Source organism: Callorhinchus milii, unplaced genomic scaffold (assembly GCF_018977255.1).
Source record: "Callorhinchus milii isolate IMCB2004 unplaced genomic scaffold, IMCB_Cmil_1.0 Scaffold2, whole genome shotgun sequence".
Lineage (NCBI taxonomy): Eukaryota > Metazoa > Chordata > Chondrichthyes > Chimaeriformes > Callorhinchidae > Callorhinchus > Callorhinchus milii.
This window is the reverse complement of record NW_024704743.1, coordinates 34074848-34098215: the sequence shown is the minus strand read 5'-3', so window position 1 is coordinate 34098215 and position 23368 is coordinate 34074848. Positions and strand designations below refer to the sequence as shown.

Below are 23368 nucleotides of genomic sequence, written 5' to 3'. Positions count from 1 at the left end.
TCCATGTCATCTTTCTGCCTCTGGACTTCAATGTCTTCCCAGTCTGTTTTCTTTTGCCTCTGTAAATAGCTGATGTTCTTTAAGAAAAATAAGGCTATGCTTTCATTATAATTGAAAGAGAAGAGTTCCTGGACCGCCATAGTTTTGCAGAGAGCACCTTCGGCTCAACTATTGACTGTGTCACCTGAAGGTGTGTAATCTATCTCTTCACCAACTGTAATGAGCATCCCAATTATAGTGTTGCAGCCGCCAGTTCACAACAAAGCTGCTACTCGATTGCCATGATAGTGATGTCTTACCCCTTTCGCCTTTGAATAAGTTGGGTAACACCTGAATTCTGTTTCTACATACAAAGCCTATTCCACATTGTGTAGTATCAAGCTGCTTTGATGTGGAAGGAACAACTGAGATGACCAGGATCCTGGGGCTCACATGCCCAGCAATGAGAACTCTTGAAGTCTCAATGAGATTTTGACCGTGCCTATGGTTATCTCCCCTTTCCCCTTGGCTTGCCATCAAAGTACATAATTGCTAAGTGCTCTGAGATGCTACCCCGGGTAAAGGGTGCTACATGAATGCAAACTGTTGATGTTGAAGCTAGCAGAGCGATACGTAGCAACACAAAGTTAATCCAGTACAGTGCTACAATCAGATCTGTATCTCACCCCACTTCTCCACTACAGGTTTGCCAGGGACAGCATCAAAATAATGTAATTTTCCCACCTGTAAAAGTACCTGGACCCCCTTTGGCACTGGATGATTTCCGCAATAGTTGATGCCATCCACAATGAACATAAAAATTCACTGCTACTGTTACTGCTTGTTCATGGAAAAATAACGTAAGCCGTCTTCATAGCAGTAGCATCCACACTTTCACTTCATCTACCTTCTGTTATCTCCTGAAGTACAGATGCAAAAGTGTGGGAAACGGAAAAGTGTCGGATGAACATATGAATGAATGAATGACTGCATTTTTTAATCTAGGGGATTGCTGACCAGGACACCGGAAGAAACTCCCTTCTCTTTTCAAATGGTGCCACATCTACTGTAACAGGCAGACAGCACCTTGGTTTAATATCTTAGCTGAAGGATGACATCTCCAACAATGCAGCACTTCCTCCAGCACTTCACTGGAGTATCAGAGTAGACTATGAACTTATAGCCCTGATGTGAGCCTTGAACACAGAAGAGTGAAATGAGACATGTGATGTGATAAACTCTGTCTGGACTTAAAATCTTTCCCTAATGCCCAGTTTATGAGTGCACAGGCCACCCCTGACTTCAGGCAAATGGTTTATCCCATAGCCAATTGAAGATTCAAACTGGTGGCATTTTTTGTGCCAATTTTTGGTCAGCTGGGTGTCTGACACACAGGGCAATCCATCACCATGCTAATATCTAAACCAAACAGACTTCTATGTTTGCCACCCACACATGGAAATTCTTATGTTTGGAATGGAATGCACTCTTACTCCCTGGAGGGATGCTTCATGCTTACCCAATCCCAGACAGTATCAGGCGCAGGTTGGCAAGACCCAAGCCCAGATTCTGCTTTGGGACAATGATGATGTTTAACAAGTTAAAATCGTATAGTTTGTCATTGAAAGCACTGTCTGGCAAACTTTCCCACTGCTTGTCTAGCTAGGACTGCCCTATTCATTAGAGCTTTGACTTGCATTTGGAGTCCTGTAGTTCAGTGGTTAGAGCACTCGCTTTGTAAGCGAGAGACCCGAGTTCAATTCCCGGCAGGGTGAAACCTTGGGCAAGTTTCCTTACTCCACACAGAGCCTAATAATAATCCCTCCAAAACCAAAAACAATAATAAATTGGTCATTTTCAATCTATGACTGTTTGTGGGACATTGCTGTGCGCAATTGGCTGCCGCGTTCGCCCACAAATATACAGTCAATTCACTTTGCAGTGTGTTCTGTGAAACGCTTTGGGACGTCCTCCCGACGTGAAAAGCGCTATATCAAATGCAAGGATTATTATTATTATTATTGCAGGGTTAACAGGAGCTGAGTGTGAAGAATCCCTGCCGATGAACCAGACTAGCTGAGTTGTCATCAGCAGTGTCCTTGAATACTGCAGACCGCCTGGCTCTGCAACTGGACAACCAAGACCACCATAGACGATTGACTCGATTTCGACATTCCATTGCCAAGCACGTCACTTCAACTCCAAGGAGATCCTGCTTACCTCCTGTGCTGATTGTCACATTCAATGTGCCACACAAGAATAAGGGGATAACGTCAAGCTGTGCACATACCCTGTTACCACAATCGCTCTACGTAAGTCCCAAGACAATGTCAAGGTGCAGGATGCTCAAAGTGCCCAACATCTCCAGATTTAGTGCCACATTTCAAGGCTGCAGAGCCACAATGTAAATACAGCTGTAGTGTAAAGTGAAACATCACAGAGTGCGACTGTGAGACATAGACTTATCAGACTGCAAATCTCATGAAACTAACAACAAGGATACACTCAATGGCACACAATGGCAGAAAATGAGTGTCCAATCAGCATAATTTTTGCGTAAGGAAGCTGTTCTACAACTCCACTGGCATAAAAGGATTTGTATATATATGGCCTTATAAACACATATACAGTGCAGTATTGTATTAAATTAAATCAAGCTCAACTCATTCAATGTTGAAATTTATCAAAGGTCTTCTCTTGAAGCTGAATCCAATAAGATAGTTGAAAGTGCATTTGATAAACTCTTAAGAAAAATCTGATTTAAGGTTACGTGGGTATGTGGTGAGAGTATAAAGCTCTACTGGAGGAATTAGAGCTGGCACCATGGGAGACACGATGGGTTAAATGGCCTCCAACTCTACTGTAAACTCTCTGATTGTCATTCTAAGTGAACTGACTGTGACTGAAGATGAGCTGAAAGTTTTGGAGTCACTCACAGATATGATGTGGCCTTTGAGCCCGTGAGCGGAGTCTGCACACTCGATCACTGCACTCAGCTGAGGATAGCCCACTCCCGTTTTAATCCGAGTCGTACACACAGAACCTGGGGGAGTTAGAAATACAATATGTAACTAGATTTATGCGAAGCTGCGTCATTAATAAGTAATCCCTGCATTTGATATAACACCTTATCAACATTGTCAAGGCGTCTCAAAGAGCTTTATAGGATACACTGTGACTGTGGGTATTTTGTGGGCGAACACGGCAGTCAATTTGCACACAATAATATCCCACAAACAGAAATGGATTGAGTAACTCAGTTAATTTGGGGAATTGATGGCCAGAACACTTGGAGAAACATGATAAGTGTATAGTGTATCAGGTGTTGATCTCACTCCAATAACTCATCCAAATGCCTTTTTTTTATCCCTTAGTCACACTGAGGGCTGCTTGCACATTCAATCCCTCACAGTGATCACTTGAGAGCAACAATGAGCACATTCCTGGTTAGTTTCCCCTTCATTACCCAGGAGGACGAATGGTTTGCTGCAATCAGTAAACTCAGCACAGCCTGAGGATCAAACCTGCAGCCTTCTATATACAGAATAAATTAAGCTTTATATAAAAAAATAGAAAAAAGGCTGTTTTGATGGCGTAGAAGTTTATCTAGTATGTAACAGCAAGGTCCATTACTATTTTATGTTTAAATAATGTTATGCAATATTTAAGACATTATGTATAATAATGCATTTGTTACAGTGCCTTATCATGTCAAAATATCTATAGGGCTTCACAAAGTTCCCATAAAATGTAAAGACTGTGTTTACTTGGCGAATACAGCAGCAAGTTTTGTTCACAGTAACCTCCCACAAACAGCTGTGACCAATTTCTTATCTAGGAGATTGTTGGCCAGGACCAGGGGCAGTGTAAGGACCATTCTACATGTTCAATTGCACAGTGCCCCGAGCCGATCCAATGATAGGTTTAAGGCGGGGTGGTTCAGCTGGCAGCCAGCGGCCACATCACCCTGGGGGATGAGTCCTGTTGCTCAGTGGTTAGAGCACTCGCCTCACAAGCAAGAGGACCTGGGTTCGATTCCCGGTAGGGTGAAACATTGGGCAAGTCTCCTTACTCCACACGCCTCTGTTCACCTAGCAGTAAATAGGAATCCGGTTGTTAGTCGATTGGCGGATCGCTTTTCCGGGGGTAATAATCCCTTAAAAAAGATAAATGATTTAGTCACTCAATCCACGACTGTTTGTGGGACACTGCTGTGCGCAATTGACTGCCACATTTTGCCCACAAAATATACAGTCAATTCACTTTACTGTATATGCTGTGAAGAGCTTTGAGACATCTTGAAGGTGTGATAAGGCGCTATATCAAATGCAAGGATTATTATGATTATGATTTGTTCTGTCCCGAGAACCATTTCTGACTTAATTGTTTTACCTGCCGCTCCTCCCCTCCTCCCATCAGTCTCGGCACTGCTTCGTGCCATGTGCAACCTTGTGAGAGACATCGAGGAGAACAACACGAAGAGAGGTGCTGCAAGAGTATTTTGAACAGCCTTAATTTTGAAGTTGTTTTTCTGTAAATTATTTTAAGAACTATAGAAATACAGCTTCAAGTTAATAATAATAAATAATGATCATCATCACCCCTGCATTTGATATATAGTGATATAAATCGTATAATTACCTAAGTCGTTCATCTACCCAAGTCCCATTCAAGAGTTTATATTGTATACAAGTTTGACATACTCATTATTTGCACAAGTCATATTAAATGTATTGCCCCAACTCATATCATTTATGTGAGGTTTACTGTATTAATATATAATTATCCCTTATCGGGTCCCCATACATCTCAAAGCATTTCAGATGATATACTGTAAAATGGTGTGACTGTGTATTTTGTGGGGGAACATATCAGCCAATTTCGGCATTGCAATGTCTTGCAAACAGCGATGGAGTGAGGGAACAATTTTATTTGGGGGATTTGTTGGTCAAGACACTGAGAGAAACTCCCTTCCCATTTTGAATAGTGCCATAGAATCTTTTAACATCCATATGGACAGACAGATTTCAATTCAATTTAAATCGAGTTTCACTTAAGACTGAATTCAATAATTCAGTAATAACGTTCTAAATGCTATATAAATAGAGTAAAACTGGACCAGGTGGATTTAATGCCACAACCTGGCTCAGTGAATAGCACTCTTATCAGAAGGCTGTGGGTTCAAAAGAGAAGGGAGGTTATTCTGGCGTCCTGGCATTATGTTCATTGCATTTTTCACGTTGCAAAACGCAACACAAAACCGTTCTGCAGAAATAATTTCCTTGGTGCTATTCTGACAACCTGAAGCATTGCGTGCAAATTCCTCCTCATAAGGTTGATTTTTCATCTGAAAGTCCGTGTGGGAGTGAGCACATAAGCATGTGAGAATGCAGATAAGATGTTGCTGACACGCGCAGTCACTTTCCAATATTTCTCTGCAAAGTGAATGTCATTCTATTTACTGGAGAAATGACTGCAGTGTAGCTGGTAACATGACCACCCTTTCCACAGTTATCCCAACTTCATTGCCCTTTGCAAACACAGAAGGACCATTGTCAATTTCAGTATTTACCAATTTTGTTCAAAAGTCAATTGTTTAAAAATGACGTTCACCTGAATTTAATTTGTAAAACCCAAATGTGTGCATGCGTTGACTGTTTCCCTTCTTCCGGCCACTGATAGCTATCGGTTGTGTTCGCCAACACATTTGGGGGTTGATGTGATAATTATCACCAGTAACAAAATCACTTGCCGGATCTTATGTAATCTTAACAGACCATTAAACTTGGCTGGGATGTAACAGACCCATGAACTTGGCCATGATATGATTTTTTATGAGTGCCTTTCTGTATATGCCACCGGCTTCATTATTGCAAGATGCTATATGTATTATTAGAATTGCAATTGCCTTGGATCTGCTTTACTGTACTGTCACTATGGTTACAATTGTATCACCCTGAACCTATTCTTAACATCTGCACATCTTACGTTAGTCTGTGACATGACACCTTCTGTATTAATGAATACCTATCTGGAAATACATTTTAATGACATACTGTACAGTTTCACAAATTGTTGCTCTCAAGCCAATCGATGTAATGTTACAGCTTATGTTTGTCTTTTTTTATGATGTTTCAGTATTGTCACAGAATCTAAACACACTTCTCTTGTTGGTCTTTTTCGGAAGAAACCCATTGCTATGTACAACACAATGCAATTTACATTTGCATAGTGCCTTTCACTTCGGGAAGCCATCTCAAAGCATTAGGTAACAATTCTTTCTAAACCCACATATAGTGCAGCTATTATCACAGTGTTTGGAATCCAGAAATTCTAGCAGGTTTTACTAGCACACTACTCATATGAGCACAACCGGCCAACTCACTCTCTACATTAGGTCTGAGACAATAACCTAGACATCATTTTTCTTTTGAAAGAAAAAGTGGCTTCGCGCATGCGTAGCAACACAGGAAGTGACATCAATAGCAACCTAATGACACAGAAGCCAGTCACTAGAGTGCTAAAGCTGTCTGGCATGTGGGAGCAAGCAGGCCAGCTACTTGCTCATACAATGAATGGGTCCTCAACGCAACTGTGTTATAAATGAATTCTCACTCCAGTGAAGCGAGTTATGATGGGGCTGACCTGTAAAATGCTCTGAAACATCTGTATCAATGCCCTGAAACACCTGCACAATGAAAGTCTGTTAAATCTTATTGTAGCCTCCCAATGAGCATTGATGAAGGATAAATTTCTATTTGGTCAAATAATTTTGCTACATGAGCAAAAAATCTCACATTCTGTGCAGTGCTTAGTGATATTAGTACTTTCCTTGTGATATTTCCTCTATTAACTCCAGTTATCGATAAATGTTCAAACTGTACTCCATTGTCTAGCTCACACATAAAAAATGGCCATTTGGGGAGGTATCAGATTGTGACTGGTGTCCACTGAATCCTACTGCAGCGTAAAGAGCAGCTAATTCAGCATTGACCGTGAATCAAACGTGTGACGTTACTGATTTTGACTGATCAGTAGCGTATGTGTTTGTCCATTGAACCATTAATAATGTACTTCATATATCAGGTGACAGCCTGGCTCACACTCTCACCTCAAAAGGTTGTGGGTTCAAGTCCCGCATTAGGTCTTTAAGTTCATAGTCTAGACTGACAATTCAGTGTGGTGCTGGGGGAGCGATACATTGTCGGATGAGATGTTAAACCGAGACCCTGTCTGCCTATTCAGGTGGACTCTAATGATCCTATGGCACTAATTGAAAAGGGAAAGGAGTTTCTCCCAGTGTCTTGGCCAATTAACTCCCTGATAAAATTGATCATTCACTTTATGGCCATTGTGGGACATGGCTGTGTGTAAATTAGGTGGCGGTTTGCCTACAAAGTACATGGTCACTACACTCTACAGTAAATCCCATGAAGCACTTTGAGATGTGTCAAAGATGTGATACAGCACAATATCAAATGCAAGGATTTATTATTATTTTAGATGTAGTGATCTGGAGTCTACAAATAAGAAGTCCCAAAGGTTCAGTCTGACGGTCCCATTGATCAGCTGTTTGTCAGCAGATAGACGGTTTTATTTCAGCACTCGCTCAGGCACAGACAGCTGATCTGGCTCTGAAGGTTACTTCCAGAGCCATGAAAGGGGGTCTTTGTACATTAATAGTTGCCTCCACAGTTAAGATAGTAAGGTGGAAGGGGTATCAGAGCAATTTAAAACAATTGTTTCAATTACCACACTGATGTGCTGGAGTACTTTGTAATAGATTAATACTGTATGGCACAGAAAGAGCAACATAGAGGAGGCTGGAGCTCTGCATATCCCATGGCTCTGCATACCCTAAAGGTCTTCTTGCTTATTCATTTACCTGGGCCAATGCCAACTTTAATGATGTCGGCTCCCGAGAGAATGAGCTCTTCCACCATCTCCCCGGTCACCACATTGCCAGCCTTGGGTTTGAAAAAACAAAAAGAATTATTTTGTAAGACACAATAACAAAGCCATTGGAAAACAGTCTACACATCAGGATGAGCAACGTAAGAACTCTTGTGAGGAGGCAGCCAATTAGGGTTGAACCTTGAAGCCCCCCCTGCTCACCATCAAACTGTCTGTAGGGAAACTGGCTCAGAGATGCAGCAAACGTACTCCTGAGTACGGGTCTCAGTGTATTTGGTGACGCTATGCCCAAAGAACACTAGTATAAATCATCAAGGCAATAAAAGCAGTGGTGCAAGCATTTCATTAATTCACTGTGAAGTCGATCTCTGTCTGTAGGACTTACTTCAGCAGAAAACTTGACAGAGTGAGCAATGTCTCACTGCGACACTCCATCTGATTGAAGTATTGGACCTATAGCGAAGTGTACTGTGTATATCGGTTAGATGACAATGGAGAGTTTTCATCTTCTTTTGCAATGGAAATTGAATGTGTGTATTGTGGCTTAATGCCAAATGTGGTTATCAAGATGTCTCAAGGAGATGTGGGGCTGAGCACTGATTGTACTTTAGGGTACGATCCATAAGAGAGATGGTAAATCCTCAAACTATTTCCAACTGGCAAAGAAGACAACTTTTCACCAATTTTTACGGTACAACTGTAATAAATAAGCTCTGCTGCAGTTCAGACTCTAGCCTCATGTTTTCCTGGACTTAGACATATATAGACATAGTGATAGAATAACAATACACAGTAAATTCCTGTTAACAAGACACTGGTTTAGCTAGTCACTATCCCTTCAGTAGCCATGCTATCAATATCCCGGCTGCTTCCCATGCAAAATAATAATGGACTCCACTTTACTTGTCGCTCCACTTAACATGTAACTAGTCGCATTCTAGAAATCCTTGTAAGTACTTACAATGTAAAATTGATCGGATAACTAGTCCCGAAAAATGGCGTCTTGCATTGCAGAGGCCTCCTGTGACTGGTGTGTGCACTCGGCAGAGGTTGGCACATTCTCAAATGCATCGCAGAGGCCTCTGGTCTATTGGACGGCCATGCTATGGTCTCCCACCCTGCCTCCCAACCTATCCTGCAAAAGAGGCTTCTGTGATGCATCTAAGCACGCACGCCAAACCAGATTACTGAGTGTTGGCACCCAGACCCAAATCCAGCTCCAGCTGAATGATATAGGACCTGAAGCACACAGATCCTGAAAGGGAGAATTGAACATTTGATCTTTTTAAAAAATGTTCAGTCTGTGAAGTAGAAATTCCCCTGGGTCTAATTTATTCTATTTCTGTTATTTTCATGGGTCCAGGGTTTGGCTTAGGAGGAAGAAAATGAATAGGAAAACATTGAAATACAGAGGAGGGGAGTGATTTCTTCACAAAATTCAGTGTTTTGTCAGGGAATAATCCGAGTTAAATCATAACCTAAAAGATTGGAAAAGACCATCGGGCCAGTCCCAAAGTTAAACAAGAACTCATGCACTACTATTACCTGAATTTCCTTGCCAAATAGCTATCTAATGCACTTTTGCTAACACTTTTCTCACGCAATCTGTCTTTATCCAGGGTAGTCACCTTAAACCGTCTCCAATCGCAAGGTTATGCATCCTACTGCTGTTCCTCTGGGGACTCTGTCTCCTGTGTGGAAACATCTTAACTTGGCTCCTTCCTCTAATAGCTGTGTGCAAAATGGCTGTCAAGGTCACTTACAGAATAGAGCCACTCCATTTTACAGTAAATCTGAATCACTTTGAGACATCCTCCTGATTTGAAAGGCACAAGTGTATGGATTATTATTTTTTTTATTCACTTTGTGCAGAGTTTACCACTCTGTGCAACAGCCTTGGACAATCAATCGTGACACAGTAAACCCAGAACAATATTTGAAGATACACCAAAGCAGCAGGACAGGGGAGCAAAGGTCCAAGGCTATGCAGACAATTTCATAACAGACACCAAGAAAAACATCTTTACTGAGAAGGCAATCAACATGTTACCCAAAAGGTAGTTGAGGCCAGGATACTGAACTCATTAAAGAAACAGCTTGATGCTGTAATGGGAAATTAGTATGGTGGGTATTCAGGAAGGATGGACTGAAAAGCCTCTTTATCCATCAAATCCATCTTGTGATATTCTAATGGTGATTTAATACAAAGATGGTTTATTCAATCCACAACTGTTTAAGGAACACTGTGGGAATACAGTCAATTCACTTTATAGTATATTCTGTGAAGCGCATTGAGATGTCTCAACGATGTGATAAGGCGCTATATCAAATGCAAGGATGTTATTATTCCATAGTGCAGTAGATTTGAAAGAATGTTTTATCATAATACTCTGTGAATGGTGAGATACTTGCCATAATTGTATGATCAGGGAACTTGGCCCGGACAGTTTTGACAGATTCCACGAAGTATTCCGAGTAACCATTTGCAACATCCAGGCAGATGTACTTGATGGGTGGAATTGTTTCCAGAATAGTGCAAAGCTTGTCCAAGTCTGCCTGGGCAGTGCCTGAGCTCACAGCTATGTGCTGAAGACAGAAAAACAACAAGTCATGGGGAGAGGAGACAGAGAGAGAAAGAAACATTACATTATTTCTGTTGTTCATGGCATAAAAATTCTGAAAAAGTACAAATTAATCTGCATTCTTTTTTTTTTTTTGATCAGCCAAAACAAAAAAATACTTTTCTTGATCAAACTCAAAACAAGACCTGTTTTACTCTCAGTTTTCTCCTGGCTATGTCAATTTGGGCTGAGTTTCACGGACAAATAATTCTCATTGGTGTTATTATTGTCAAAACTTCCATCTCTATCCAAGTCTCAATTTTAAACTTTATCACAATTGGGTGGGCCCAAAGCCTTCTCACCCTCTCCGCACCAACCACCGCGCACCGCCCCCCACCCCCCAGCCCCCCTCACTGAACCTGGCACTTACAGCATTTGAGTGCAGCCTCCCAAGTTTAACAAAACTAACCGAGGTAGCAGCTATCCCATAAATTGCACTCAAATGTCAGTCAAACGGGACAGCAGCTCCAGCGATGGTTGTGAACTGGCTTGAGTCCCAACTACTGCGGTGGGGGCGTCAAGTGTGTCAGCCTGGTTTGGAGGCAGCACTCTCGCCTCTGAGTCAGAAGAAGGTGGTAGGTTTGGGCCCCACTTCAGGACTTGCTGACATTCCAATGCAGAGCTTGGGGTGATGTATTGGTCGGAGTGTCATCCTTTGGCTGAGACATTAAACCGAAGGCTGTGGTCGGTCAGGTGGGGGTTAAAGTTCCCATGGCACTATTCAAAAAGAAAAAGGATTTTCTCTGGTGACCTGGCCAACAAATCCCCAAATAAATTCAAACCATGGCTGTTTGTGGGACATCGTTGTGTGCAAATTGGTTGCAGTGTTTCCCTACAAAACACATTCATACCACTTCAGAATTTATACCACTTAGAGATGTCTTAACGATATAAAGCGCTAAAGAAAATGTAAGGGTCATGATTATTATAATTATTGACTGATCTAGTCCACCTTGATCAACAATATGAAAACTATCACAACACACCTCGCAATTTCCACCCCAACGTGTGTTTTCATTTTGCCAGTCATTGTGCTGAAACAATAAATGGCACTGTCCTAAATATCCCAGAGCCATTCCCAAACAAATACCTCCAGACATTCGGGATGGGAAGCTGCAAACTTCTTCCAGTCTTCCAGAGCATAATGTTTATGAATAGCAGTAAACATCGCATGCTGAAAAAGAGAAAACTGAGAATTACTGGATGCTTTTATTTATAAATGCAGTCATCATTGTCCAGCCTGACATTGAAAAAAAATGTTAACGTCTCCTATTACCTTTGAATTCTTCAGCTTGGATCAACTCACAGCAACTCCAGCAGTACCCCAACTCTGGGGTCTCCAAGCCTTGGCTTTTGCCAACTTGTGCCTAACACTTTCCGGAATTAGGGAGGCAGCATGCATCCCTCCAGGGAGAGAGTGTGCATTCCATTCCAACAATCTACCTCTTGAATTTCCATGTATAAATGGGTTGCATGGAAATCTCAGCTTGGTTTGGATATTTTTTATGGTAATGGGTTTCCGCATGTGTCAGAAACCCAGCTGACAAAAAACAAATCATAGCACTCGATGAGGTAAGTACAATGATGTAGAACTGCAGTTCACTGGTTTGGATCCTGATTCAGTCCATTCTAAGTTTGCTGTCTAAACTGGCTTTGACCTTCCCAGGGTTAGGAGAGTACAATCAATTGGGTTTCCTGGACCTGATCTCTCTTCAGCAGCTTTTACTGTGTGTGTTGTGTGTGTATGTGTTTGTGTGTGGTGTGTGTGTATACAGGGTTGGAGCAGGTGTGTGAGGAGAGATCAGTCTTTAACTCACTGCCAAAACTCACATATCAAAAATGTCTCCTTGGGAAGGGAATTAGAGGGCAACCAATCCCATGGAACCATACTCCAACAAGAGATGGCTGGGGTCCAGGAACAGAGACATATGGGTAGAACATTTTAAAAATAATTGTACACTACAAATTGAAAAAAAGCAAGTTCTCTTTTTCTCTGTACTTCTCCTATAAGCATTGATGATGCTCTCCAATTCTTCAATCATTACAGATAACAGTTCAGCACAGGTCTATAATTTCCAAATTCACATGTCTCTATATATGTTTCAGAATATTGGGAATGGTGAAGAAAACTGCTTCCCTCAACAGGCAAATCAACACTGGGTACGTTTGTTTAAAGCAGTATTCTGTTACGATTTTACATTAATAATAATCTTTGTATTCGATGAAGCACCTTATCATGTCATCGAGACATCTAAAAGCGCTTCACAGGATATACTGTAAAGTGGATTGACTGTGTATTTTGTAGGCAAATCACATCAGCCAGTTTGCACATAGCAATGTCCCACAAACAGCCATGCAGTGAGTGACCAATTTTATTTGGAAGATTTATTGCCCAGACACCGGGAGAAACTCTCTTCTCTTTTCAAAGAGTGCCATTGGATCTTTAACATCCACCTGAACAGGCAGCCGGAAATCGGGTTAACGTTTCATCCAAAGAATGGCACCTCTGACAATGCAACTCCCTCACCCTCTCCAGCATTGGAATGTCAGCTTCGACTTTGTGATTCCAAGTCCCGACATGGAGTTTGAACCCACAACCTTCTGACTCAGAGGCAAGAGGTGCTATCACTGCGGCAGACTGACAACGTGCATGTACTTCAATGAGAAAACAAAATGGCTGCTTTGTAAAGACAAATCAGTAAAAAATATGAATTGTCTTACTTAACAAGAGCCTCGCTGCTTTTTCTTTCCATCGTGTTACTCATGACATTCCTCCTGCGCCTACACATTGCTTATCACTGGTACTACATGCACCAAAGAGCTCATGTTGTTCCAAATATAAACGTGAGGATTTCTAAACCTGTTGAAGGAATGTTATTTTGTATTGGTATGTGTTTGTGCTGACAGGGCAAACTAACCCTGCATTGTCTCCTGCTGATCAATGGCAGCATTCATGCAAGAGGATTTAGGATAGGATGACGTAATTGCAGGTCTCCTGAGAGATAGGTAAACTGCAGTCAATTACTGAGAAGTTCCATGTCTAATACACTCTACATTATTAATATTTCATGTGCACTAAAAATCTATTCAGAAATATTATGAGGAATTCTTAATGTTATTAGAGTGCTTGCTGCATAGGAGGGACAAGCAATAGGACGGAACCGTTCAAACGTGATAGGGAAAAATCATCAGCAACCCTTTGAGGAAAATCATACCATGCATTGCCTAGAGGTGGGGAGTAAGACCAAAGGACTATTGTTTGTGGGCAGCCTACAATACTGAGAGTAGGAACTCTGGCATTATAATATAATAATCCTTACATTTAATATAGAGCTTTTCACGTCCTCTAGACATCTCAAAGGGCTTCACAGAATATACTGTTAAGTGAATAGCCAATTGCGCACACCAGTGTCCCACAAACAGTCGTGGATTGAAGTGACCAATTTTTTTTGAGGGATTATTATCAAAGAGGGATTTCAAAATTAAAACTGAATTCCACAATTTGCCAAATTCTGCAGTCTGAAATGCTACATAAATAGTACATCTTAGTCCATATAACTCAGTTGGTATGCTGTTCTTATGGATATAATAATAATAAAGTGAATTGACAGTAAACCTTATCGGCGATATATAGTGATATTGATTAAGAACACTTTTGCAGTACTCGCATCTTCAGAGTCTCAATATGAAGATTGCAAGTGCTGTCCTTGTTAGATTTAAAGGGTCACCCTTTCTGCAGCTATTGGTTATGTTTACACTAAAGGGCTTGTCACTTTTGCGATGTTGGCTTGAGGTTTGTTCAGTGGCCTTCCTTCATCGCCTTGGGACGTCCTCCCGACGTGAAAGGCGCTCAATAAATGGAATCTTGTTGTTGTTGTTGTTGTTCATATCAGATGTTAATTGGGCTCAGTTGGTAGCACAGAAATTCACAGCTGTAAATTCACAGCCACTACACTTTAGAGTAAAATCCTCTGAAGCGCTTTGAGATGTGACATGAAAAGGCGTACAAATGCAAGGATTATTATATTATTTAAATCTTGCGTGTGACTCTTTCTACAGACAGACCAAACTAAATGAAATTACCAACCATGTATAGGAACCATACCTCAGTTGGGTGTATGTCACTTACGGAGTAGTTTGTGAGCTGAGGGAAAGTGCCATAAGCACTTTCTCAGCCGGGTGGGAGTCTTGCCTTTATTCAGTGTAGGTTGGAATTCCAGCCTGACTCACTCCAGTACTCTTGGTTAAGACTAAATCTGCATGTAATCATCTCAATGAGCTAAGTGTACTGTTTGCATGAGTAGAGGGTATAATTTGTGGTTGGGTTAACAATATATGTGCAAAATGTTTAGGTTGCGCAACTTTATAGGTATTTGAAACCCTTGTTTGTATAGTGCAGAATGTGGACACCTGTAATTCCCCCATTGCACTTTTTGTTTATTTTTGTATAGAATGCAAATAGGCCATTCAGCTCAACAAGTCAGTATCATTTTTATATGCGGGTCTCTGCATGAGTCTTCAAACACTCTTCACTCCCTCCCACACGCTCAATGGCTAACCCAATCTGCAACCCTTCCCAAACGTTGATAATACAAACCTTAATTGATAGGGTGAAGAGATTTTTGACAGGTTTTGTTTTGTTTGGCTGTGGAAGATGTGGGTAATGGGCTAAGTAGATTTTTCTTGTTCCATGTCTGCTACATAAAACTGTGCCATGTGTGTTTACTAATGCTAGTAATGTTTGGGTTTGAAAACATTCTTAAAACCATGAATGAGGAAAGATTCCCTCTCCTCACTTCCCTCACTTCATATATTTACCATTTGAAAACCGTCTCACGTGCAATTTCAGCAGCAACACAACGAGAGAGACCTACATTGGGATTCTTCCCACTGAACCTCTGTTAAGACCACAAGCCAAAGCCCTACTGGGTAAGTTTGCCCTAACTGGCCAAGCTTCATGGTCAGTGATCCCAGTCTCCACTAGAACTCCAGCACAAACTCTGGGGACCCCAAGCATTGGTTCTTGAGAAACTATATCTAATGCTTTCTGGAATTAGATGAGCAGGGTGTGTCCCTCTGGGATGAGAGTACGCACACCATTCCAGACAAACAAAAATATAAAGGCTTATGTGGAACTCTCAGTCTGGTTTGGATACTCTTAAGCATGGAGTTGGGTTTCCGCATGTGTCAGACATCCAGCTGATCAAAAATGACTGTTTCTCTGCTCATTTGCAATATAGAAAAAAAGCTTTAATTCTCTCTCCCCCTTCCCTCCCTCATCAATCGTTATCAATTTCTATCTCAAGTCAACTTCAATGTACTATCTCTACTGAGATGAACACTTTAATCCCTTTGCATAGCAACAAGGTTCTGATGAATTATTCTGAAATGTTTCTCCCGCAGATTAAACCCAAGATCAGAGCAATGCAGTACATCAGAACACTGCGGTAAGCCATGTACAGAAAAGTGATTCCCACAGGGCACAAATAAGCACTGACTCAAAGCAAAGGATTTTGAAGCTAATACCTGAGGTTGGCAAAAGAATGCACACAAGTAGTGCCTCACTGTAAAATCCAGTGTGGCGCTGCAATGCAGCTTTTCTTAGATAGGTGCACAATTTTTACAATGGTATTTGAGAGATTAATGAGGGAGAAGGGAATAGAAGGAAATGGGAGGGGATAAAGAATGGGTGAAAACTCATGTAAACACTGCTGTGGACTGGTTTGGACCAAATGGCCTGTGTCCATTTCGTATATTCTTTGTAAATCTTTGTATCATACACTTGGGGGGGGGGGCGTGGTGTTGGGGACGTAAAGCAAGGGATAGGGGGCCAAGGGTCATATGCGCATTTGAAAAGGTAGGTTTTAATGGTCGGCTTGGAAAGTCAGATAGAGAGAGGGGCGAGATAATAATAATAATAATATTATTATGGCAGCAGTAGAGGGAGCGAGTTCCAGAGGGTAAGGTAAAATTTGATATAATTGGTATTACCCACTTTACTCAAAACCTGGGCCATTTCAAATGTCCCGACTGTATCCATGTTTGCCGCTATGATGGGGATTCCAGTGAAAGTCTGCTTGGAATTCCGGAATGTAAAGGTTCGCTTGAGATCCACCTGGAGAGAGATAAAAAAGACCATTTGATATCTGCCCTTTTTACACTCACTCTAATGCATCCTGTACATCTCTCTACTGTTCCTAACTCCCAACATGGAACCTGCCACTTGCCTCTTGTGTTGAGTTAATTTCTGGACCCTGCCCTTTCTACAGTACAGTTTACACTTAATTACTTTATACTGAGAGTGATTAATACATAGGCTAGACAGCCTAAGGCAGATTTTGTCAGCAAATTCAAGAGGCAATCAGATAAGACAGTAAACACAAGGAGAACATTTCTAATTAAGGATTTCACACAGCATCATACACCGTGAGAAGGATATTTCAGCAGTTTGTGTTTAATATCTGACTTGAAATCACTGAATGCAGATATCAGCCAATGTGCATCTCCTATTAAGCTCCTCTAAATCCATAGTTCCCCCCAACTTGGTATCATACAAAAATGTAACTATAGTACCTTGTACTGAGTCTACAAATCCAGGTCACTAACGTGTATAAGGAACAGGAGAGGTCCTAGTACAGGCCTCTGAGGCATCCTGCTTAATTCTGCTGCCTTAATCCTTCAAATGCAAAGGAACAGATTGCTATAGACTGGAGCCTTCCCTTCCTCCCAGCAACTCAGTTCCTTTACAGTACAAATCCACCTCATAGTATGTAGCCCAGATTTCAGCCAACAGCTTCAGGAACCTCATCTGAGATCATGCTAAGAAGCTCTGATAGATAAAGAAAAAGTGTTTGCTGACATATTTCATATGCATTGGCCTTTTATTGTTTGAAGTGAGATAAAAAAAAGTGGAAAGTTAACATCTATTAGAATCCTTAGAGGACGAGGATCTTTAACTCACCATCCTTGGAAGTAAGGAACCAGTGGAGCTGGGTGAGGATAGGTATGGTAGGCGAAGCCTGGTGCGGTAGAGGACACAAGCTGCAAAGCTCTGGATGTTCTACAGATTGTGGAGGGAAGAGTTGGGAAGTCTGGCAAGCAGAATGTATGTCATACACATCTGCAGCGCTTTGGAGGTACTTTCCCCCAATCTATTAAAGGTACCTGCCTATTAACCGGTAACAGAACTAGAAAAAAGGACTGGGTATAAAACCATCTGATATTCAGGTGCATCTATCGGCCTCCAATAACGTTTTTATATTGCACAACATCACACTACTTCCGCAATAGTGCCATAGGTACAATAGGAAAACAGTACCACCAGAGTTTCTAAATGTAAGAATTGTGGCTGCACTAAAGAATGAAGCTCAACTGTCAACCCTCCATTTCACTGTCACTCCAACAATGGGATATAAAATCAATATTAAATGTTTCATTGGTGTAGTTTGCAGCATACTGCAATCAAAACGGGACTTGAGGAATTGTTCCAATATCATAACCAGTCACATCAATATTTCACCCTTTGCTTTCATGCCGCTCAAGGTCAACATCCATCCAGAGAGGTAGCCTCCTACCTGGCAGGAGCTCCGCATACACCCAACTATAATTAATTTCATGGCTGTTTGCAGGACATTGCTATGTGTCAAAGGGCTGCCACGTTAACTTACTGATACACAGTCGTTCCATTTCACAGTAATTCTTGTGAAGCACTTTGAGTCGTCCCCCCAACATGAAAGATGCTACAGCAAATGCAAGGATTATTATTATTATTGTACACCACTCAGATAGATGATGAGGCAAAGTTGAAGCTTCAGACAGCTTTTTGGAAGGTGTTATCTGGAATCAGAAACGCTACAAATTTCTTACCATTCCTTGCTTATCACCCGAGCAACAGTGTGATGAGATCTTTAAACTTTCTCCTGAGGTAGATGGGCCCTCGGTTTAACGACTCCTCCAAAGAATGACATCTCTGATAATGTATAGCACCATCAGTATCACACTGGTGCATTAGTCTAGACCAATGGTGGCCAACCTGTGGCCTGCAGACTGGAAGTGGCCCACGCCTCTGTCAAGAATCGGTGCCCCGAACATTTGCATGAGTCTAGTTAAGTCCATTTTCGATCAGTAATGTGTTTTCAGTTTTTTATTGATTGAATAATTATTGATTTATGGCATCAGTTTATTTTGTTGGCTGACATAAACGCTGACCACCACTGTTTAAGACTGTGAGCTCAGTTCCCGGCCTGTTTGCTTGAACCTAACAATAATAATAATCCTTGCATTTGATATAGCGCTTTTCACGTCTTCTAGACGCCTCAAAGCGCTTCACAGAATATACTGTAACTATATATTTGTGGGCGAAATGCGGCAGTCAATTGCGCACAGCAGTGTCCCACAAACTCGTGGATTAAAGTGAACAATTTATTATTGTTACTTTTTTCTTGAGGGATGACTATCAGGTGTGGAGTAAGGAAACTTGCCCATCTTAGTAAACGGGAGAAGGTGCCAGTGTCTGGCATGAATGGAAAAATCTGACCCGAGCTGCTTCTAAAATTCAGCCTGGACTTGAATTTCTGCGTCAATTTTGGCACAAATTCACAAATTCTTTCCAGTTAATGGTGCCATGAAAAAGGTATAATGTATCATTCTTGGAGAGACTCCGAACCTACATACTTCTCGACATGCAAAGGTGTATTCTCCTATCACTGCACCATTCATTTCCCTGCAGGATTCACTCAGAGGACTGACGTATTACTTTACTGAGCAATGCCTCTATTGACCTGACCATGTATCTCAAGAGAATTACCCACCAGATTTCTATACTGTCTTACNTTTTTGTCAGTCTCTAATGGGTACTGCAGCAGAATGTCAGAAAAAATGAGCAATGAGTTATGTAAATAAGGAATGCTAAAGCATTGTTGAAACATAGATTTCTTCCTGACGTGAAAGGTACTGCATCAAATGTAAGGATTGTTGGCTACTGCTGCTTGTTTTTGCAGGTACAGTAACCTAAGACATTAAATCAGCCTGATCACTTCAATCATTTATTAAATGTCCTGTAGCTCAGTGGTTAGAGCACTTGCCACGCAAGCGAGAGACCTAGGTTTGATTCCCGGCAGGGCAAAATGTTGGCCAAGTTTCCTTACTCCACACGTCTCTGTTTACCCAGCAGTAAGTAGGAACCCGGTTGTTAGTCGATTGGTGGATCACTTTTCCAGGGGTAATAATTTCTTTNAAAAAATTGGTCACTCAATCCATGACAGGCTGTGGGATACTGCTGGGCGCAATTTCGCCCACCGCGTTTCGCCCACAAAATATACAGTCAATTCACTTTATGGTAGATTCTTTACAGTGAAGCACTTTGAGATGTCTCAAAGATGTGATAAGGCGCGATATCAAATGCAAGGATTATCATTATTATTAAATACTCAAGAACTGCTCACTTTCCAATATCATAGCCCAATACAATCACAGTTACTGTCTGGAAACCAAACAATGTGTGTTTTATAGCAAGTGGGTCAAGTCAAAACTGAGAACAAAATCTTAATTAGAGCTTTATTAGTAACACAGCTAAGGGATTGTATAGAAACCTATCATTGCCAGTAAAATGACAGTCTTTCATTTTGGAACTGCTGGCTGTTATTATACTAAAGTTTCAGTCCCTGCTTTTTTTTCCCAATGAAATGGATGGTTTTTGATGTTACTCAAGCATTGTGTTATTTTAGAAACGGGATCTTTTGCATGAATCCTTTACTTTGTCACAGGCAGGAGAGCTGCAAAAATAGCTTGAAGGTGAATGAACTCTAAAAAGGGGGTGGGGGTTGAGGGTGAGAAATGATGCGAATATTGCATCTTACCCAAATCAATTGCTAATGATTGTGCAAATGTATGTATGATTGTGGGCAAATGGACATTAAACACTGATGCACTCATCCGAGGCTGCACTCAGGGTCTCATTACAGCTGAAAGTGTTTTTTTGATTCAATAAAGCGTGGGTGAAAATGCATCAAACAATAATAATCCTTGCATTTGATATAGCGCCTTATCACGTCTTCGAGACGTCTCAAAGCGCTTCACAGCGCATACTGCAAAGTGAATTGACCGTATATTTTGTGGGCGAAACGCGGCAGCCAATTGCGCGCAGCAGCGTCCCCACAAACAGCCGCGGATTGAGCGACCAAATTCTAATTTTGGATTCGATTAGAAGAAACGTTCGAAGGTTATTATTTGCCAGAAGCGAATAAGAAGGCTGGCACCCACGGAAATGGAAACTGCGGGCGGAGGGGCACGGGTGAGAGTAAACGCTGCGTCGAATCCAGTCCGTTTACCAAAGTTCATCAAGGAAATCTCAGGGGCTATTTATTGCTGTTGGGGGTGTCAAGTTGCTTTGCCTTGACCTTCCCCCTAGTCCCCTGGACTCGTTTCCAAGCTACCAACCAGCCAAGCAGTGAGGGGGAGGGGGTGGGGGGGAAAAAAAAACCAGACTGGTATCATTAACTTTTGTCATTGCATATACTTCGTGAGAGATCAGAGCAGCCCCCAGAGCAAGATTCAGATCATGCAGAGACAGACAGAGAGAGGGAGAGGGAGGGAGAGAGAGAGAGAGTCGAATAAAGGTAGAGATGAGCTGAGAGTGGAGATAGAGGCAGATCTGGATGGACAACTTCTCGCACGTTCACCCCCCAGTGCATTGGGGTCTGCGCCTCTCACCTCCGATCTGCTTTTCAAGCTGCTCCTCTTGGGTCGCACCAGAACATCTTTGAAGTCCAGCTTGAGATCGGCGTCCACTCGGGGCATCCTGACACTCCGCTAAAGCTGCCGCTGCTGCTGTTGCTGCTGCTGTTGCTGCTGTTGCCGCTGCGGGTGTCGCTCCGCTCCGGCAAAACAAAAGCCGGAGCGCCCCGCACGCAGCGCATTTATAGGGCATCCGAGCGCCAGGCACAGCCCCCACCGACACTGTATTAGGGAAGATCACTTTCACGAGTGCTGCAGAGCTGCAATCGCTTTACGTGCTGTCAGTGTATACCCTCTCCTCTCCCTCCCTCCCTCCCTCCCTCTCTCTCTCTCTCTCTATCCCTCTATCCCTCCCTCCCTCTCTCTCTCTCTCTATCCCTCCCTCCCTCTCTCTCTCTCTCTATCCCTCCCTCCCTCTCTCTCTCTCTCTATCCCTCTATCCCTCCCTCCCTCTCTCTCTTTCTCTCTCTATCCCTCTATCCCTCCCTCCCTCTCTCTCTTTCTCTCTATCCCTCCCTCCCTCCCTCTCTTTCTCTCTCTCTATCCCTCCCTCCCTCTCTCTCTCTCTATCCCTCCCTCCCTCCCTCTCTCTCTTTCTCTCTCTCTATCCCTCCCTCCCTCCCTCTCTCTCTTTCTCTCTCTCTATCCCTCCCTCCCTCCCTCTCTCTCTCTCTTTCTCGCTCTCTATCTCTCTATCCCTCCCTCCCTCTCTCTCTCTCTATCCCTCCCTCCCTTACTCATTCCCTCTATCAAAGAGCAGACTGCAGAGCCAATGTCTGCACATGCACTCTGGGACACTGCAGTTCCACTACCACTTACAGAGGCAATATGCCCCCCCCCAGGGACTCTGTGTTTACCTGCTTGGTTTTCAATGCCATTGGCTCAGTTCAGTGAGCTGCCAATGCAGTAGCGATGCAGCACTCGGCAGTGTTCCCCAGTTGCGCGGTTAGCCATTGCTCTCTGTGGAGTATCCCCCCGGCCAAGTAATCATTCTTCACCCGGCTCTCTGTTGGTGAGGGGGCCGGTGGTTAATTCACCGCAGGCGAGCCCGATTCGGGCCAAGCCTGACATCCGCACGTACACCTGCACTCTAGCCGGAGTTCCTGTACAGCGATAATAATAATAATAATATTAATAATCCTTGTATTTGATATAGCGCCTTATCACATAGTTGAGACGTTTCAAAGCACTTCACAGAATATACTGTAAAGTGTAATGACTGTGTTTTGTGGATGAAAAATGGCAGCCAACTGCGTTTGTGTCCCACAAACAGTCGCGGATTGAGAGACCACATTATTATTATTTTGAAGGGATTATTGCCCCCGGAAAGCGATGCTCCAATTGATTAACAATCACGTTCATACTTACTGCTAGTTAAACAGAGGATTAGGACCCTGGCTGAACTTTGCCCTCCTTTACCTGGGAGCATCAAGACCGACTGCAGTATTTATATTCCCCAATCATACAGCTTCTGTCCCTGGAGGAAGAGATTGTATTCAATACAAGTGTTTAACTGTATTTAGACGTCCATTTTCATGGCAGATAATGTTCCATCGCCATGTTTGGTGCGATATCTTCTGTAACATTGATGGACAGAGTGACGAGAAAGTTATTGGTCTCAGACATTGTTACACTGAACTCATCTTTAACGGAAAATAAAAAATTAATTGTAAGAAAAAATCATGGGGGGGAGTAAGAGGACTTGGTGTATACCCTGTAGATCTGAACCTCAATGTGTCCATGTTCATCTGCTGGGAGGTATAAGGAAGTGGCCGCAGTCATTGTTTGCTTTCTCTCCTGATAGCTTGGCTGAAACCAAGAACCTGCCATTGGGAGATCACAATCCAGTGCCAAGCGTTGTTATGTCACAGAGCTGTTGTCAACACAGTGACCTTTGAGAACATACTGGGAGGATTTTCTTCCATTGAGCCATTACATTGTTGACCTTCAATTGNAAAAAATTAGCTCTTATAGCCATTACAGGAGCTATTCTGAAATCAGGCAGTAAGTCTGGTGGCTGAACAATCACAGGACAGGATGTCATTATTTTCTTAGCACTTCTGTTTTGCCTATTGGAGGGTCTTGAGATCGCTCTTGAAGGAGACAAGGGAGAGGATGAG

The 23368-nt window shown here is 42.3% G+C and overlaps 1 protein-coding gene and 1 non-coding gene across 3 annotated transcripts in view; one reads left to right on the top strand and one right to left on the bottom strand.

Moving 5' to 3' along the window:
- Positions 1-21359, bottom strand: part of LOC103184551 (GMP reductase 1) — a 36450-nt gene extending 15091 nt beyond the window's left edge. Inside the window, exons 1-6 of one of the 2 annotated variants that reach the window (XM_007902612.2) lie at positions 21225-21359; positions 16510-16629; positions 11605-11688; positions 10306-10479; positions 7865-7946; positions 2916-3022 (exon numbers count right to left, since the gene is read on the bottom strand). In XM_007902612.2, coding sequence (XP_007900803.1) covers positions 2916-3022; positions 7865-7946; positions 10306-10479; positions 11605-11688; positions 16510-16629; positions 21225-21311 — 654 coding nt within the window. In that variant the 5' untranslated portion in view covers positions 21312-21359. The remainder of the gene's footprint in view (positions 1-2915; positions 3023-7864; positions 7947-10305; positions 10480-11604; positions 11689-16509; positions 16630-21224) is intronic. The other variant, XM_007902614.2, reaches the window with a different exon arrangement.
- trnat-ugu lies at positions 1683-1754 on the top strand. The gene has a single exon. It is a non-coding gene; the product is annotated as a tRNA-Thr (tRNA).
- Positions 21360-23368: the final 2009 nt, after the last annotated feature.